Below are 14,651 nucleotides of genomic sequence, written 5' to 3' on the forward strand. Positions count from 1 at the left end.
CCAAAGTTTCTTTTCTTACCTGACATGGTCAGAGAAGAGGAAGCATCCACTGCAGGTACCAGGGATGAGGAGACAACACTAGAGGATGTCCGAGTGGCTGCAGCTGAACGGCGCACGTGTCCAGTACAGAGGTCACTGGTTACTGGTCCAAACAGCTCCACGGAAACCCCAAGACTCTACCAAGTGGTAGTAGGTTTGGTAGGAGAGTGATGTCACAAAGCAGGCAGTTGAAAGGTATGAGAGAGCCAATAGGGAGGTCCGATCCCCAACAGGAAGGCGGGCTTGGGTGAAGAGAGTGTAGGAGAGCTAAAACAACACCTGAGTTTCTGAGCTCTGGGGAGGAAATCCTAGAAGACAGATTTACCTCCCCCAGGCTCTTCCATTAGGGAAATCATTGCAACATTTCTTACAGACGTTCATTAATACACTGAACTAAGAGTTACTTATATTCTACAGAGTATTCTATTTTATGTATCATATACTTAGAGCTATATAGATCTTCTTTAATTAATAATCCTTAGGAAGGAAAGAGCCATCTAGTTTGAACTATTACAGTTGTTCTGAAATCATATGTGTCTAATGAGTGAACTGATAGCAGCTTTTAAGGAGCCAAAGTAGGGATTAAGAAGCTCTTTTTGTAACTTGGTTCAAGAGTAGGGTGAAGTTTGTTGAGTGTACCTTGTGGAGAATGTTGTGGTCCAAGGCTCTTCTCTTTTAGTTTCTTCTCCTTGACTCCTACCTTCCTTGGGCTGGGCTAGGCTGGGGGCCAGGTTGGACTTGCGACTTAACATTTCTCTTCCGCTTTCTCTTTTTTTTTTTTCTTCCATTATGGGCATTGCTTCGAGGACAAGCCTTGATCTTGCATTGGACGTTACTTCCTGTCACCTTCCAGCAGCAGGAGTCTTCTTTTCAGTGCTTGATGCTTCACGAAATAGACTCTGCCCGTTGGCAGCAAATACCAGAGAGCTAGGAGACAGAGCTGGTTGCAGACCTTTCCTCTTCCAGCCTTTGGTTGCAATTGTTTGGCCCATAATTTGCTAGCTCTAGTTCCTTGGGCCACACAGGTATCCTGCCATCTCCAGCTCTTGTTATATGTGAGAGACATTCTGAACACTGTCCCTTTTTCTTTGCACAGAAGTATATACAGTGTGGCAGTTACTGTAATCTCCTCCGCCTTGCAAACAGCCACTCTAGAATCTTGGACCTCTAGGACTCTCTGTCTTGCATGCTTGGGGGCAAGGCCAAGCAAAATGAAGAGGAGAATAATTAGAGAAAGAGGAGGACGTTGGTGGAGAATTGGGAGCAGGTAAGGTGAAAGGGCACAGGAGAAAAGAGATGCATGTAGACTTTTTGGTTTCTGTGGGAAACAGGTTGACACACTTGGGCCTCATTTGGTATTAACAGAACAGAGAGTTAAAGATCTAAGTAGCTAGATAGTGTGCAGCAACTGCCATGAAGTCTGTACACTGAAGAGAACAGTCTCACATCTAGTTTTCATTTTGTTTTATGTCATAGTACCTTATTTATAGCATTCACTGGTGTGTTTGTAGAATACAGATGTTTTCAAATGCTCTGGTTTTGTCTACATGGTTATCTCCTTGTCCTGTTTGTAAGGAATCCAACATTGTAAGACATATTGCATGTTTTTCTCTTGACGATTGTTGACCTTGAAGCGTCATGAACTAACTTGAGCTGTTGGATTCTGTGGAGAAACGTTCAAAAGGGTCTGTGAAAAAGGCACTGTGGTGAGTCGCATTATGCACCCGAGCGTAAGGAGCAGATATCTGCCACCAGCCCAGCTTGGCCTGGATTGCCTCTGTTTTAGTTCCCCTGGTTAGTGCTTTTCTCCCTAACCACTCTTGTGACTGTGATAATGTGAGTAAGGGCGGAGTTGCTAATGATCTATGTGTGAGGTAAGCTGGTTTGAGGGAGGCAATCTATGGACCTAGTCATTTTCCTTGGTGGTAAGCTTTCAGGGGTGCAGAGATTGATCTTCCTGGGGCCTTTTCTGGTCCCAGGAAGATATCGCATAGATGGGACCTCCCAAGACACACATTGAATCTTTAGGCCTGTTTTTCCTATTATGAGGTACGAGTTTCTTCACTGATGGGGATGATGCTTATCTGAGAAGAAATTGTGAAAGGTGGTGTAGTGTAGAGGTGTGGCTTAAGCTTTTAAGTTTTCCTCCAGGTTTTTCCCCTAAGCTTCCTACTTCGGACGGCCTACTTACATGATACTAGTAGGTGATGTCCGGCTAACAACTTCCTAAATATACCTGCAAGCCAGATCAGTGTCTCTTTTCTCTGTATTCCCATGGAAATCAAGAGTCCCGCCGAATTTTCCATCGAAACAGTTGATTTGTGTTGTCTCTAGGAATTCTAAAGGGCGTACCGTTGCTTCCTAACCGGTGTCATTTGGGAGATCCGCCTCTGTACGTTCAAATGATTAATTTTGAGACTTTGCTCATGTGTGCAGTAAACCCTTGAATTCCCTAAGACCTTCCTTTCCTCCATCTCCTACCCCATTAAGCCCGCTTCCGTTCATCTCCTGAATTTCTTTGGAATCTGTCAGCCAGCTCTTCCTCAACTTCCTAATACTGAACTTGCCTGTCTGTTGCGATTAGGTCCTAACTAGTGTCCATATATCTTGTTTCCTTCCAATCCACTCTTCACACAAGAGACCTTCAAAGCAAGTTGGAACGTTGCTCATAAACATCGCTCACAAACATTGTTTTGAGAATAGAAAACACACTGTTGGCCTTTAAGACTCTGCGTGGTCTAGAATCCTCTCTGCTTCTCTAGCCCCATCTTGTGCCACTTTTGCCCTCACTTTCTATGCTTCAGATACACTGAATTAACCTTAGTTCTCACTCATCTGACAGAAGTCAGTTCAGATACTATTTTTCACTGTGATTCCTAGCATTAAGGAATTTGATTATCAGGTTTTGTATGAGGACTATTTCATCAGGGGTACAGAAGTTCTGGCCATCTCTGGTTTTGGATATCCCTTATTTGTTGAGACCTTTGCGTTGTTTGGTTGCCTTTTGTCTGTTTTCCAGATGGGAAAACAGGAACAAGGGAAGTATAGGTTATTACTAGGTGGGGTTGAACAAGTGGAGCAGCAAACTGCAAAGCAGAAAGAAGAGGGACGTACTATAGAGGGATATGACTTCCATTCTCAAGGCGCCTGCATCCTGTGCAGGGAGACAGCCTAACATAAAATGTGCCTAACAACAAATATATTGACTTCTTACTAAAAATCTCCAGTTCATAGAACCGAGGGGTTTGTACCTTCTCCTTTAAAAGTGATAGTCCTGGGACTTCCCCGGTGGTCCCGTGGTGAAGACTCTGCGCTTCCAATGCAGCAGGCGTGGGTTCAATCCCTGGTTGGGGAGCTAAGATCCCACATGCTGCGCAGCCAAAGAAATTTTTGTCGAACGTTATACTCCTGTATTGTTGGCTTTAGTGGTTTAGATTTTGTTGTACTGTTAAGAAGATTTCAGTTTATTTACCGGGAACAAACAACACATAATGTAAAAATAGTTTCCCAGAAACGATTTCCATCATTCTCTTCCTCCCTTTCTCCCGCAGACTGGTGTTTCACCTTGACAAGTTCTCTGTCATTCCATAGGAAAGCTGTCTGGCTTGGAGGTTGCAATCCCAGGGAATTTTTCATCAGCGGGGAAGTCTCCATCACTACAGAGGAATCAAGGGAGAAGTCAGTCCCTGGTAAGTGAGATGCTCCCCCTAAACACCAACACAGCAGTCGTGTACCTTTCAAGGGGTTCAGGGGCAAGATGGGCAAGGCATTTCTACTAACTCTTCTTAAGGATCACGGACAGTGCCCTATGCTACGAGGTAAGCGGTGACTGCTGTAGTTCTTACTGGTGATCCTTTCCTGTCACTGATTCTCGGCCTTCTTTGTATTTCATAGGACTGTTGTCAGTCCAATACAAAATGAGTCTTATTTTTAAAAACCTGAAATGTTTTACAGAGCCTAGCATTCTCATATAGGGTCCTTTCCATTCTCCCCACTTTCCCGAGAGGCCAAGAACACTTCACACCATGAACTAGGAGAGGGGGTAGAGCCCTTTCTGATGAAATACATCAACAAAGACAGAGCCTTAGCCTGCTTGCTCTCTGGACAGGATCTCGGACCACAAGGTCTTCAATCCTGGTATAAATGAAGGAAGTGAGGACAGTTCAACTGGCACTCTGATAACAAGAGTTCGGAAACACCTTCCAAAGAGACTATAGCAGTAGATGAGGGAAGGGAGTGCTACAGTGTGGCAGTACAGGGGGAATGATCGGCTACAGCAGTGAAAAGTGTGGTACCGATTGGTGTGCTCTCGGGGTTCTTGTACATGTAGCATAGATGACCTCTACAGTGGCCCTCCCACCTTCCCACCTGCATTAGGTGTTCTTTTTTTTTGTAATTTATGTTTATGTATTTATTTACTGTTTGAACTTATTTATTCTACGTATTTATTTTTTTGGCTGCACTGGGTCTCTCATTGCTGTGCACGGGCTTTCTCTAGTTGGCGGCTAGCGGGGGCTACTCTCGGTTGCGGTGTGCGGGCTTCTCATCGCGGTGGCTTCTCTTGTTGCGGAGCATGGGCTGTAGGCACGTGGGCTTCGGTAGTTGAGGCTCACGGGCTCTAGAATGCAGGCTCCGTCGTTGTGGCACATGCGCTTAGTTGCTGCACGGCATGTGGGATCTTCGCAGACCAGGGCTCGAACCCGTGTCCCCTGCATTGGCAGGCGCCACCAGGGAAGCCCTAGGTGTTCTCATATAGAGTCTAAAAACAGAGAGCACTGAGAGAAGGTAGTGGTTATTAAAGGCTCAGGATCTAAATTCTACCTGTCTCTACACCCCTTCCCAGCTGTCGATTTGACCCCATTTTTGAATGCTGACCTCATTGTTCAACTTTTCTCTGCCGTCTGTATACTCACCTTGAAAACTTGTTTCTGTGATGCGTTGAGCAGACACAGGGTGGCAGACTGCAGAGGTGGAAGCTGGTGGTCGGATATTTGTGGGCTGAATCTCCTTCAGTCCCATTCCCATTTCTGGTTGCACAGAGGCCCGACTTCCTGTGTATGACGCCGAGCCGTAGGATTGCGGGCAGGAGCCAAGTTCTCCATACAGTAAAGACCCCAGTGTGCCTTGGTTACAGTAATATACCTGGCTTCCTTCCTGGCAGGGAAGTGACAGGCGGCTATGCCCCTGATTTGTTCGTGGGCCTCCTGATCCAGCAGTTCCCTTGGCTCTGCCCCTGTCGTCAGCTGCCCCTAGGATAACTCTGAGCCCTAGCCACTTCTCTGGTAGATTTCCCTATTCCCCCACTACAGTCACACCTGAATAAGGCAACTCAGACCTTTCAGAGATGTGTCCTGAACCTCTTGTTTTCTGAAATACCTATCTGGTGGTTGTGAGACTTAAGGCCAGCGTCCCCGAGAGACTTTTTCTATTTCTCCTAGTAAACCTAGACTCATCTTCTGTCACCTTCAACTCTACTCCAATTGTGTTCTTTCAACCCAGACCTCTGACCCTGCTTTTTACTTCTGCCATTTCATCCTCGCTCCTGCTTCCTTTCCTAAATCCATACGTCTCTTTTGGCCTTCCTAGCCCTGGGCCAAGTTCCTTCCTCTTTGCTCAGTTTTTACCCCTTTCCTTCATTCTCCCATCCAACTTTCAGTCCTTCCTTTCTCACGCCCCAGTTAGCAGCATCTGAAAATTCGAAAGGTTTGTTACTCGTCTATTAATTGTATTCCATTTACTTATTCAGTTCTATACCTATCTTACCTGTGTATGGAAGAACAGCTGGTAGCCAAGGTGGCACCAAGAATCCTAGCAGCTCTCACTTGACGTATCCGTAGTAGTCGGCAATTTCCATTTCGTTTTCCCTCTCGGTGAAAAATTGCAGCTTGCCCGAAGAGGTGTATCCGGCAGCATTCTCCCGTTGTTGTTGAGCCCGCCTCTTCATGGCCTCTCGCTCTGGCCTCTGCTCTTGTTCGATGGGCTTTGACATGACTGGCTCAGGCACGTTGGGTTCCCTCCATGGAACTCGTTGCTTGCTGAAGTCTTGGAGTAGAAATTGGGTTTGGAGCTTGGGTGGGGACTGGCGCTTATTCACAGCAGGGGGAACAGGCTCCCGCTGGAGAGGAGCGCCAGATGAAGTTTTGGAGGGTGCAGGCCTAGGAGCAGCAGACTGAGGGACACGAGGCTGGGTATGGTTGGTCCAAGCCGGTTGGGTTGGGTTGGTCACAGTTGGCTGAGCTGGTTTGGCGGGGCCTGGCAAAGAGGCAGGAGCTGGCTGGGATGAATTGGCTGCAGCAGGTTGAGCTGAGTCAGTAGAACCAGGCTGGGCACGGTAAGCCCCAGCAGGCCGATGTGAGGCCAGAGACTGTGGCCTCCGAGGAGCGGGTCGAGCTTGAGGCTTGTCCCAGGCAGAAAAAGGCAGAGGTATCAACTTGACCTTCCCAGGAGGAGGCCGCTCATACTGGGCTGGAGACGGACACTCTGTTTCAGCACTGCTGTCTGGTTTCTGGGCTTGGACTTGCGTTTTCTCAGGACCCTTCCCCTCACGTGGGGTATGCCGCCATGGCTGGATAGCTGGGGGTGGCTGGGGGTCTTTGGGGTTGCTTGACTTTCCCAAGAGCCGACAGGAAGAGAGCCCAGTTTTCGTCTCATTCTTCTTCCCCAGCGCATGAAGAACCTTCACAGACTCCAGCATGCGCACGCCAAGGGAGGTTCGAGGCTTTTGAAAGCTCTGTTGGAGAAGCTCAGTTTGGTGTTCCTTTCGCTTCGTGTGGGGGATTGCTGGCTTCTCTTCTGCCTTGACTTTGTTCCCTGACTGCTTGTTCTCCTCAGCCTTGTTTCTCCCTCTGGTCCTTTTGGTCTTTTCCTGCCCGTGGCTCTTAGTTTTGCTGATCTTTCTGGATGCAGCTTTCTGAGGTTTGCCTTGAGAGTGCTTGGCCGTGTTCACAGGAGCCCTGTCACTGACTGCAGCGTGGCATATAACCACTTCTCCCCCTAACAGGCACTCTGGATTCTTTGGCTGGATTTTGGCCTTGGGAGCGCCACTGATAGGCTCAGAGGCTTTCTGTTTGTTCTTCCTGGGTTGATCAGAGGGAACCTTTATGACACTTGGCTTTTCCTGCACCTGATTCACCTTAATGGCTCTGGTGTCTTTAGCTTTGATCACGTTGGGACCTTGGGATTGATCAAGATCTTTCAAAGGATTAAAGAGCTGGGGAAGGTGAATATCCTCCGCCAGTGTAGTAATGTCTGCAAGACCACTGCTAGGTTCAATCCCATTTTCAAGTGTCCCTAGGTCCTGACGACTCCGGCTGTTCTCTCCCAGATCAGCATTTTCAGAACCAGGCTGCTCCTCTTGGCTGAGGGGATCGGTGCAGGCCAGCGGCTGGTGAATATCAGGGATTCCTAAAGGGAGTAGTGGAGGATCTTGGTTCTCTGTTGGGATCTGGTAGGCATCCAGAGGCTTTGAAAGCTTGGTTTTGATATCATCCACGTGCTTACTCTCTATTTGTCCCTGGCTTGGAGCTGGAGGCAGGGCCAGGAGACGCCTGGCACTCTGGACTGGAGCTGTCACTGAAATGTCCCCAAGTTCAGATGGTGGGTTACTCTCAAGTATGTGGCTGTTTCTGCTACTGCAGGACTTGGGGAGTTCTTGACTTTGTGTCACACAAAACGTCTGGCTTGGAGGTTGCAATCCCAGGGAATTTTTCATCACCAGGGGGGAGGTCTCCATCCCTACAAAGGGATCAAGGGAGAAGTCAGTCCCTGGTAAGTGAGATGCTCCCCCTAAACACCAACACAGCAGTCATGTACCTTTCAAGGGGTTCAGGGGCAAGATGGGCAAGGCATTTCTACTAACTCTTCTTAAGGATCATGGACAGTGCCCTATGCTACGAGGTAAGCGGTGACTGTTGTAATTCTTACTGGTGAGCCTTTCCTGTCACTGATTCTCGGCTCGCTTTGTATTTCATAGGACTGTTATAAGTCCAATACAAAATGAGTCTTATTTTTAAAAACCTGAAATGTTTTACAAAGCCTAGCATTCTCATATAGGGTCCTTTCCATTCTCCCCACTTTCCCGAGAGGCCAAGAACACGTCACACCATGAACTAGGAGAGGGGGTAGAGCCCTTGCTGATGAAATACATCAACAAAGACAGAGTCTTAGCCTGCTTGCTCTCTGGACAGGATCTCGGACCACAAGGTCTTCAATCCTGGTATAAATGAAGGAAGTGAGGACAGTTCAACTGGCACTCACATAACAAGAGTTCTGAAACACCTTCCGAAGAGACTATAGCAGTAGATGAGGGAAGGGAGTGCTACAGTGTGGCAGTACAGGGGGAACGATCGGCTACAGGAGTGAAAAGTGTGGTACCGATTGGTGTGCTCTCGGCGTTCTTGTACATGTAGCATAGATGACCTCTACAGTGGCCCTCCCACCTTCCCACCTGCATTAGGTGTTCTTTTTTTTGTAATTTATGTTTATGTATTTATTTACTGTTTGAACTTATTTATTCTACGTATTTATTTTTTTGGCTGCACTGGGTCTCTCATTGCTGTGCACGGGCTTTCTCTAGTTGGCGGCTAGCGGGGGCTACTCTCGGTTGCGGTGTGCGGGCTTCTCATCGCGGTGGCTTCTCTTGTTGCGGAGCATGGGCTGTAGGCACGTGGGCTTCGGTAGTTGAGGCTCACGGGCTCTAGAATGCAGGCTCCGTCGTTGTGGCACATGCGCTTAGTTGCTGCACGGCATGTGGGATCTTCGCAGACCAGGGCTCGAACCCGTGTCCCCCGCATTGCATTGGCAGGCGGATTCTTAACCACGGCGCCACCAGGGAAGCCCTAGGTGTTCTCATAGAGAGTCTAAAAACAGAGGGCACTGAGCGAAGGTAGTGGTTATTAAAGGCTCAGGATCTAAATTCTACCTGCCTCTACACCCCTTCCCAGCTGTCGATTTGACCCCATTTTTGAATGCCGACCTCATTCTTCAACTTTCTCTGGCGTTTGTTATACTCACCTTGAAAACTTGTTTCTGTGATGCGTTGAGCAGACACAGGGTGGCAGACTGCAGAGGTGGAAGCTGGTGGTCGGATATTTGTGGGCTGAATCTCCTTCAGTCCCATTCCCATTTCTGGTTGCCCAGAGGCCCGACTTCCTGTGTATGACGCCGAGCCGTAGGATTGCGGGCAGGAGCCAAGTTCTCCATACAGTAAAGACCCCAGTGTGCCTTGGTTATAGTAATATACCTGGCTTCCTTCCTGGCAGGGAAGTGGCAGGCGGCTCTGCCCCTGATTTGGAATCTGAGATGGTGTTCCCTGAGCAAGGCTGGCAGAAAGCGATGGATGTAGAGGGACCATGTTCTTGGCGTCTGAAGTTTTATCATACTGGGCTGCCAGAAACATGGAGGAGGCAGCTGTGTGGCGGTCAGTGAGTGCCAGAGTAAAGTCTCCGAGTGAAGAAGAATTCTTTTCAGTGCTTGCTGTGATGTCCCACTCAAGAACACCTGGATAGGAAGCAGCTGAAGTGGAGATCTGGCTGTGGTCAGTAACTCCAGATAACATAGTCGTGCTAGAATGTTGGTAAAGGTAGGCACTACCCATGAGTGTCTGGAAAGGGGTACCGGTAGCCGATGCCGAACTGACGGCAGGGGCAGAGACTCTGGAGAAGTTGCAGACACTTCGTGTTAGGGAAGTTGCATTGCTCACCACAGGAGGAGAATGCTGCAGAGAATTTAGAGTTCCAAGTAGAGATGGATGTTGGAAATTTTCTGTAAGAACAAGAGGGTCATGAAAAACTCAGGGAGGTTGAGAAATTCTCACTACGTTTGAGGAACGGCATCATCTGAAGGTTCTTGCTATCAGGACACCTCTACTATCACTACTTCCTGAGAAACCCAAAATCAGACAGTTAATGATGGCTGTAAGGACTGAGCAGTTTTCCACTCTTCTCTATTCACTGCCTGTGCTCCCATCTTGGGCACAGACGGGCAGAAGAGCCAAGTGGTGCGGTTCAGAGATTGTTCTCTAGGCTGGAAGCAACCTTCTCCCTGCCCTGTCTTTCCCTTCAGCCTGCACTCGTATTGACTTCTATGCTATTTCCTAGACTGGAAGCATTTTAGAACTAGGAGGCCCTTAGAGAACTTCGATGTTCTCAGTCTCATTTCGTGAGTAAGGAAACTGAGGCTCAGAGAGGTCGGGTTGACTTGTTCAAGTTCTCTCATTATGTTAGTATCGTTACCAGGTTTCAGAACCTAAGTATCCTGACTTCCTTGCCAGGACTCCACTCTGAGCATGATACTGCCAGAAAGCAGGAGAAATAGAACTTATAATATAGGCATTTTTTTTGTCCATTAGAAAACAGTACGGCTATTACCATGGTCGTCTTCAGTGTCTCCCTTTGCTTGTGCAGTTCCCACGCTATTACCTAGAGGTGACGTACAGCTCAGTCCAACTGGTGAATTGAAAGAGTCATTTTTGCCCTCTTCAAGCCTGGTTTCTCATCCTACCTCAAAATGATTACCCGAAAGTGGATTTCTTAAGTGCTTTTGGAAAGAGAAAAGTTATCTGATTACTTCAGATTCCTCACCTATAAAGTGGTTATAACACCACCACCAATAATAATAGCAGTAATAATTAATAGATGAATAAGCTGATCTATTGCGTATGATTTATATGGAGGAAGATACAATAAGTTCTAGAAAGACAAAGAAAAATCATGACAAGCATATTACGTTAACGAAAAAGAAATCCATAGATATTAATGAAAACTGGGGTATGTGGCAAGTATCGAAGCCTAATGAATTTACTAACAAATGGCATTCTGTACCATCCATGCAATATTATGAAAGTGAATTTTGCCCACTCTATTTTAGTGAATACTGTTAACCAGAAAACACGATGGAGGTGATAGAGGTGAATGAATTCCTAGCCAATGCATACAGACAGAGAAGGTATGTCAGTAAAAAATGCATAACAAGCAACAGAATGCAATAAATGTGCATGTATAGGTAGCCACAACACATATAGACAAGTATTTCAATGAAAACCGGTACGAAGCAGACAGCAAAATAATAAGTGTAAAAGAGTTTCATTATTGTGCTCCTTCATATTTTTACCCAGCAAGTAAGAGGTATTAAGCCTAGGAGAAATATATATTTCAATGAATATAGCTTATATAATAAGCAGAAAGGAAGCTTAAAATGTATCAGGAAGGTTTTGGGATTTATCCTAGAACTTAGATTAGAATCATCTTCAGCATCCAAGAAGATGGCATCCCAAAACCTCAAAAAACCATCATGCCTAGAATCCAATTAAAAAAGATTTTCAAATGTAAGAAAATCCACAGGACTCCACAATATGGTTTTCGATAAACGTGGATGTTTGTTTGTTTTGTTTCTTTGGCCGCGCCGCGTGGCCCTGGCCGTGAAAGCACCGAGTCCTAAGCACTGGACCGCCAAGGAATTCCCTAAGTGGGGGGAATTAGAGATGTGGGGCTTGACTTTTTCTTCTTCTTCTTCTTCTTCTTCGGTAGCTAAGATCTACAAGCGAACGATGGCTGTTGATCAATGTGCTCTCTGTGTTAGGAAGGAAATAACTGTAAAAATGAAAAGCAGCCTTGCCTTAGAACCTACATATCACACCAAGGAAAATAGTCCTTCTGATTCAATTTAGAAGATATCACTTAAAATGTTGAATTGGTGAAATGTCTACCTAGTTTAAAAATTAGAAAGAATAAAACACTGAAAAGCAGCCCCCTAGATAACCACTGTGGTTGCTTGTTTATAGGAGGCATCATTTCTAAAACGTATTTCTAAAATGTTTATATTCAAAACTGTCAAGTGGCCAACTGTATTCAGAGAGGCAATAAAAGAAAGAAAACGGAGTATGACTTTTCTGATAAGCTGCCTTTCCTGGTGATCCCCTGTTCTGGCCTTACTTTCCTTCTTAGTCTGTTAATGTAAGGGTTTGCTACCATCAACTTGGTTTTGCCCTGCTCTGAGCAGGTTTCCCTCTGTGCTGTTTCTGCTTTAATTGAAAATCTTTGGTTCCCATCAGCATTCCATTGCAAACTCCGTTTTTCTTGAGAGCTCCTCTATGCTTTCCCTCTTCATTCTTACATTTTCTCCCATCTCTTGGTGCCTGTTGGCCTGTGCTAATGAAAACCATCCTAAACTTCCTTACGCTCGACTCTGTGCCTCCCTGTAGAGCCCAGTACTCTCCATCCTCTCTCCCTATTCTCTCTTTTCAACTAGTCGAAATCCTAGTGGAGGGAGACCATTAGAGATGAAACATCTTGGTATATATTGCTAGTTTTCTATGTCCCCTGGCTTTTCTATGTTTCTGTTGAAACACTCTTGAGAAGTGTCTGATTTCGTTTTCTACATGGGTACCCTTTAAGGCTCAATACTGGAAAAGAAGGGGATCAGAGTGATCAACCCAACGTGGTATCCTAACGTAACAGTTAAGGAAAGCAACAGGCTTTGTGAGACAGCCAGTGATTTGTCCAAAGTCACACAGATAGTAAACGTCAAAGTCAAAACTGAAATTAGGTCTCCAGACGTGTAGTTCAATACTTTCCCTCATTATTCCATGCTATTTTGAATCTCCTACTCAATTTAGGGGCAAAAGAAATCGAACGCAAAACTTTCCAAAGTTTCTTTTCTTACCTGACATGGTCAGAGAAGAGGAAGCATCCACTGCAGGTACCAGGGATGAGGAGACAACACTAGAGGATGTCCGAGTGGCTGCAGCTGAACGGCGCACGTGTCCAGTACAGAGGTCACTGGTTACTGGTCCAAACAGCTCCACGGAAACCCCAAGACTCTACCAAGTGGTAGTAGGTTTGGTAGGAGAGTGATGTCACAAAGCAGGCAGTTGAAAGGTATGAGAGAGCCAATAGGGAGGTCCGATCCCCAACAGGAAGGCGGGCTTGGGTGAAGAGAGTGTAGGAGAGCTAAAACAACACCTGAGTTTCTGAGCTCTGGGGAGGAAATCCTAGAAGACAGATTTACCTCCCCCAGGCTCTTCCATTAGGGAAATCATTGCAACATTTCTTACAGACGTTCATTAATACACTGAACTAAGAGTTACTTATATTCTACAGAGTATTCTATTTTATGTATCATATACTTAGAGCTATATAGATCTTCTTTAATTAATAATCCTTAGGAAGGAAAGAGCCATCTAGTTTGAACTATTACAGTTGTTCTGAAATCATATGTGTCTAATGAGTGAACTGATAGCAGCTTTTAAGGAGCCAAAGTAGGGATTAAGAAGCTCTTTTTGTAACTTGGTTCAAGAGTAGGGTGAAGTTTGTTGAGTGTACCTTGTGGAGAATGTTGTGGTCCAAGGCTCTTCTCTTTTAGTTTCTTCTCCTTGACTCCTACCTTCCTTGGGCTGGGCTAGGCTGGGGGCCAGGTTGGACTTGCGACTTAACATTTCTCTTCCGCTTTCTCTTTTTTTTTTTTCTTCCATTATGGGCATTGCTTCGAGGACAAGCCTTGATCTTGCATTGGACGTTACTTCCTGTCACCTTCCAGCAGCAGGAGTCTTCTTTTCAGTGCTTGATGCTTCACGAAATAGACTCTGCCCGTTGGCAGCAAATACCAGAGAGCTAGGAGACAGAGCTGGTTGCAGACCTTTCCTCTTCCAGCCTTTGGTTGCAATTGTTTGGCCCATAATTTGCTAGCTCTAGTTCCTTGGGCCACACAGGTATCCTGCCATCTCCAGCTCTTGTTATATGTGAGAGACATTCTGAACACTGTCCCTTTTTCTTTGCACAGAAGTATATACAGTGTGGCAGTTACTGTAATCTCCTCCGCCTTGCAAACAGCCACTCTAGAATCTTGGACCTCTAGGACTCTCTGTCTTGCATGCTTGGGGGCAAGGCCAAGCAAAATGAAGAGGAGAATAATTAGAGAAAGAGGAGGACGTTGGTGGAGAATTGGGAGCAGGTAAGGTGAAAGGGCACAGGAGAAAAGAGATGCATGTAGACTTTTTGGTTTCTGTGGGAAACAGGTTGACACACTTGGGCCTCATTTGGTATTAACAGAACAGAGAGTTAAAGATCTAAGTAGCTAGATAGTGTGCAGCAACTGCCATGAAGTCTGTACACTGAAGAGAACAGTCTCACATCTAGTTTTCATTTTGTTTTATGTCATAGTACCTTATTTATAGCATTCACTGGTGTGTTTGTAGAATACAGATGTTTTCAAATGCTCTGGTTTTGTCTACATGGTTATCTCCTTGTCCTGTTTGTAAGGAATCCAACATTGTAAGACATATTGCATGTTTTTCTCTTGACGATTGTTGACCTTGAAGCGTCATGAACTAACTTGAGCTGTTGGATTCTGTGGAGAAACGTTCAAAAGGGTCTGTGAAAAAGGCACTGTGGTGAGTCGCATTATGCACCCGAGCGTAAGGAGCAGATATCTGCCACCAGCCCAGCTTGGCCTGGATTGCCTCTGTTTTAGTTCCCCTGGTTAGTGCTTTTCTCCCTAACCACTCTTGTGACTGTGATAATGTGAGTAAGGGCGGAGTTGCTAATGATCTATGTGTGAGGTAAGCTGGTTTGAGGGAGGCAATCTATGGACCTAGTCATTTTCCTTGGTGGTAAGCT

General features: G+C 46.1%; 1 protein-coding gene across 1 annotated transcript in view; it reads left to right on the forward strand.

The window, feature by feature from the left end:
• LOC309622014 (uncharacterized protein) overlaps positions 1 to 14,651 on the forward strand; it is a 127,383-nt gene that overhangs the window by 98,198 nt on the left and 14,534 nt on the right. The window contains exon 16 of the mRNA XM_082409234.1: positions 3,591 to 3,728. Coding sequence (XP_082265360.1) covers positions 3,591 to 3,728 — 138 coding nt within the window. The remainder of the gene's footprint in view (positions 1 to 3,590; positions 3,729 to 14,651) is intronic.

This window comes from Balaenoptera borealis (assembly GCF_965194805.1).
Source record: "Balaenoptera borealis genome assembly, contig: HAP1_SCAFFOLD_1392, whole genome shotgun sequence".
NCBI classification, from domain to species: domain Eukaryota; kingdom Metazoa; phylum Chordata; class Mammalia; order Artiodactyla; family Balaenopteridae; genus Balaenoptera; species Balaenoptera borealis.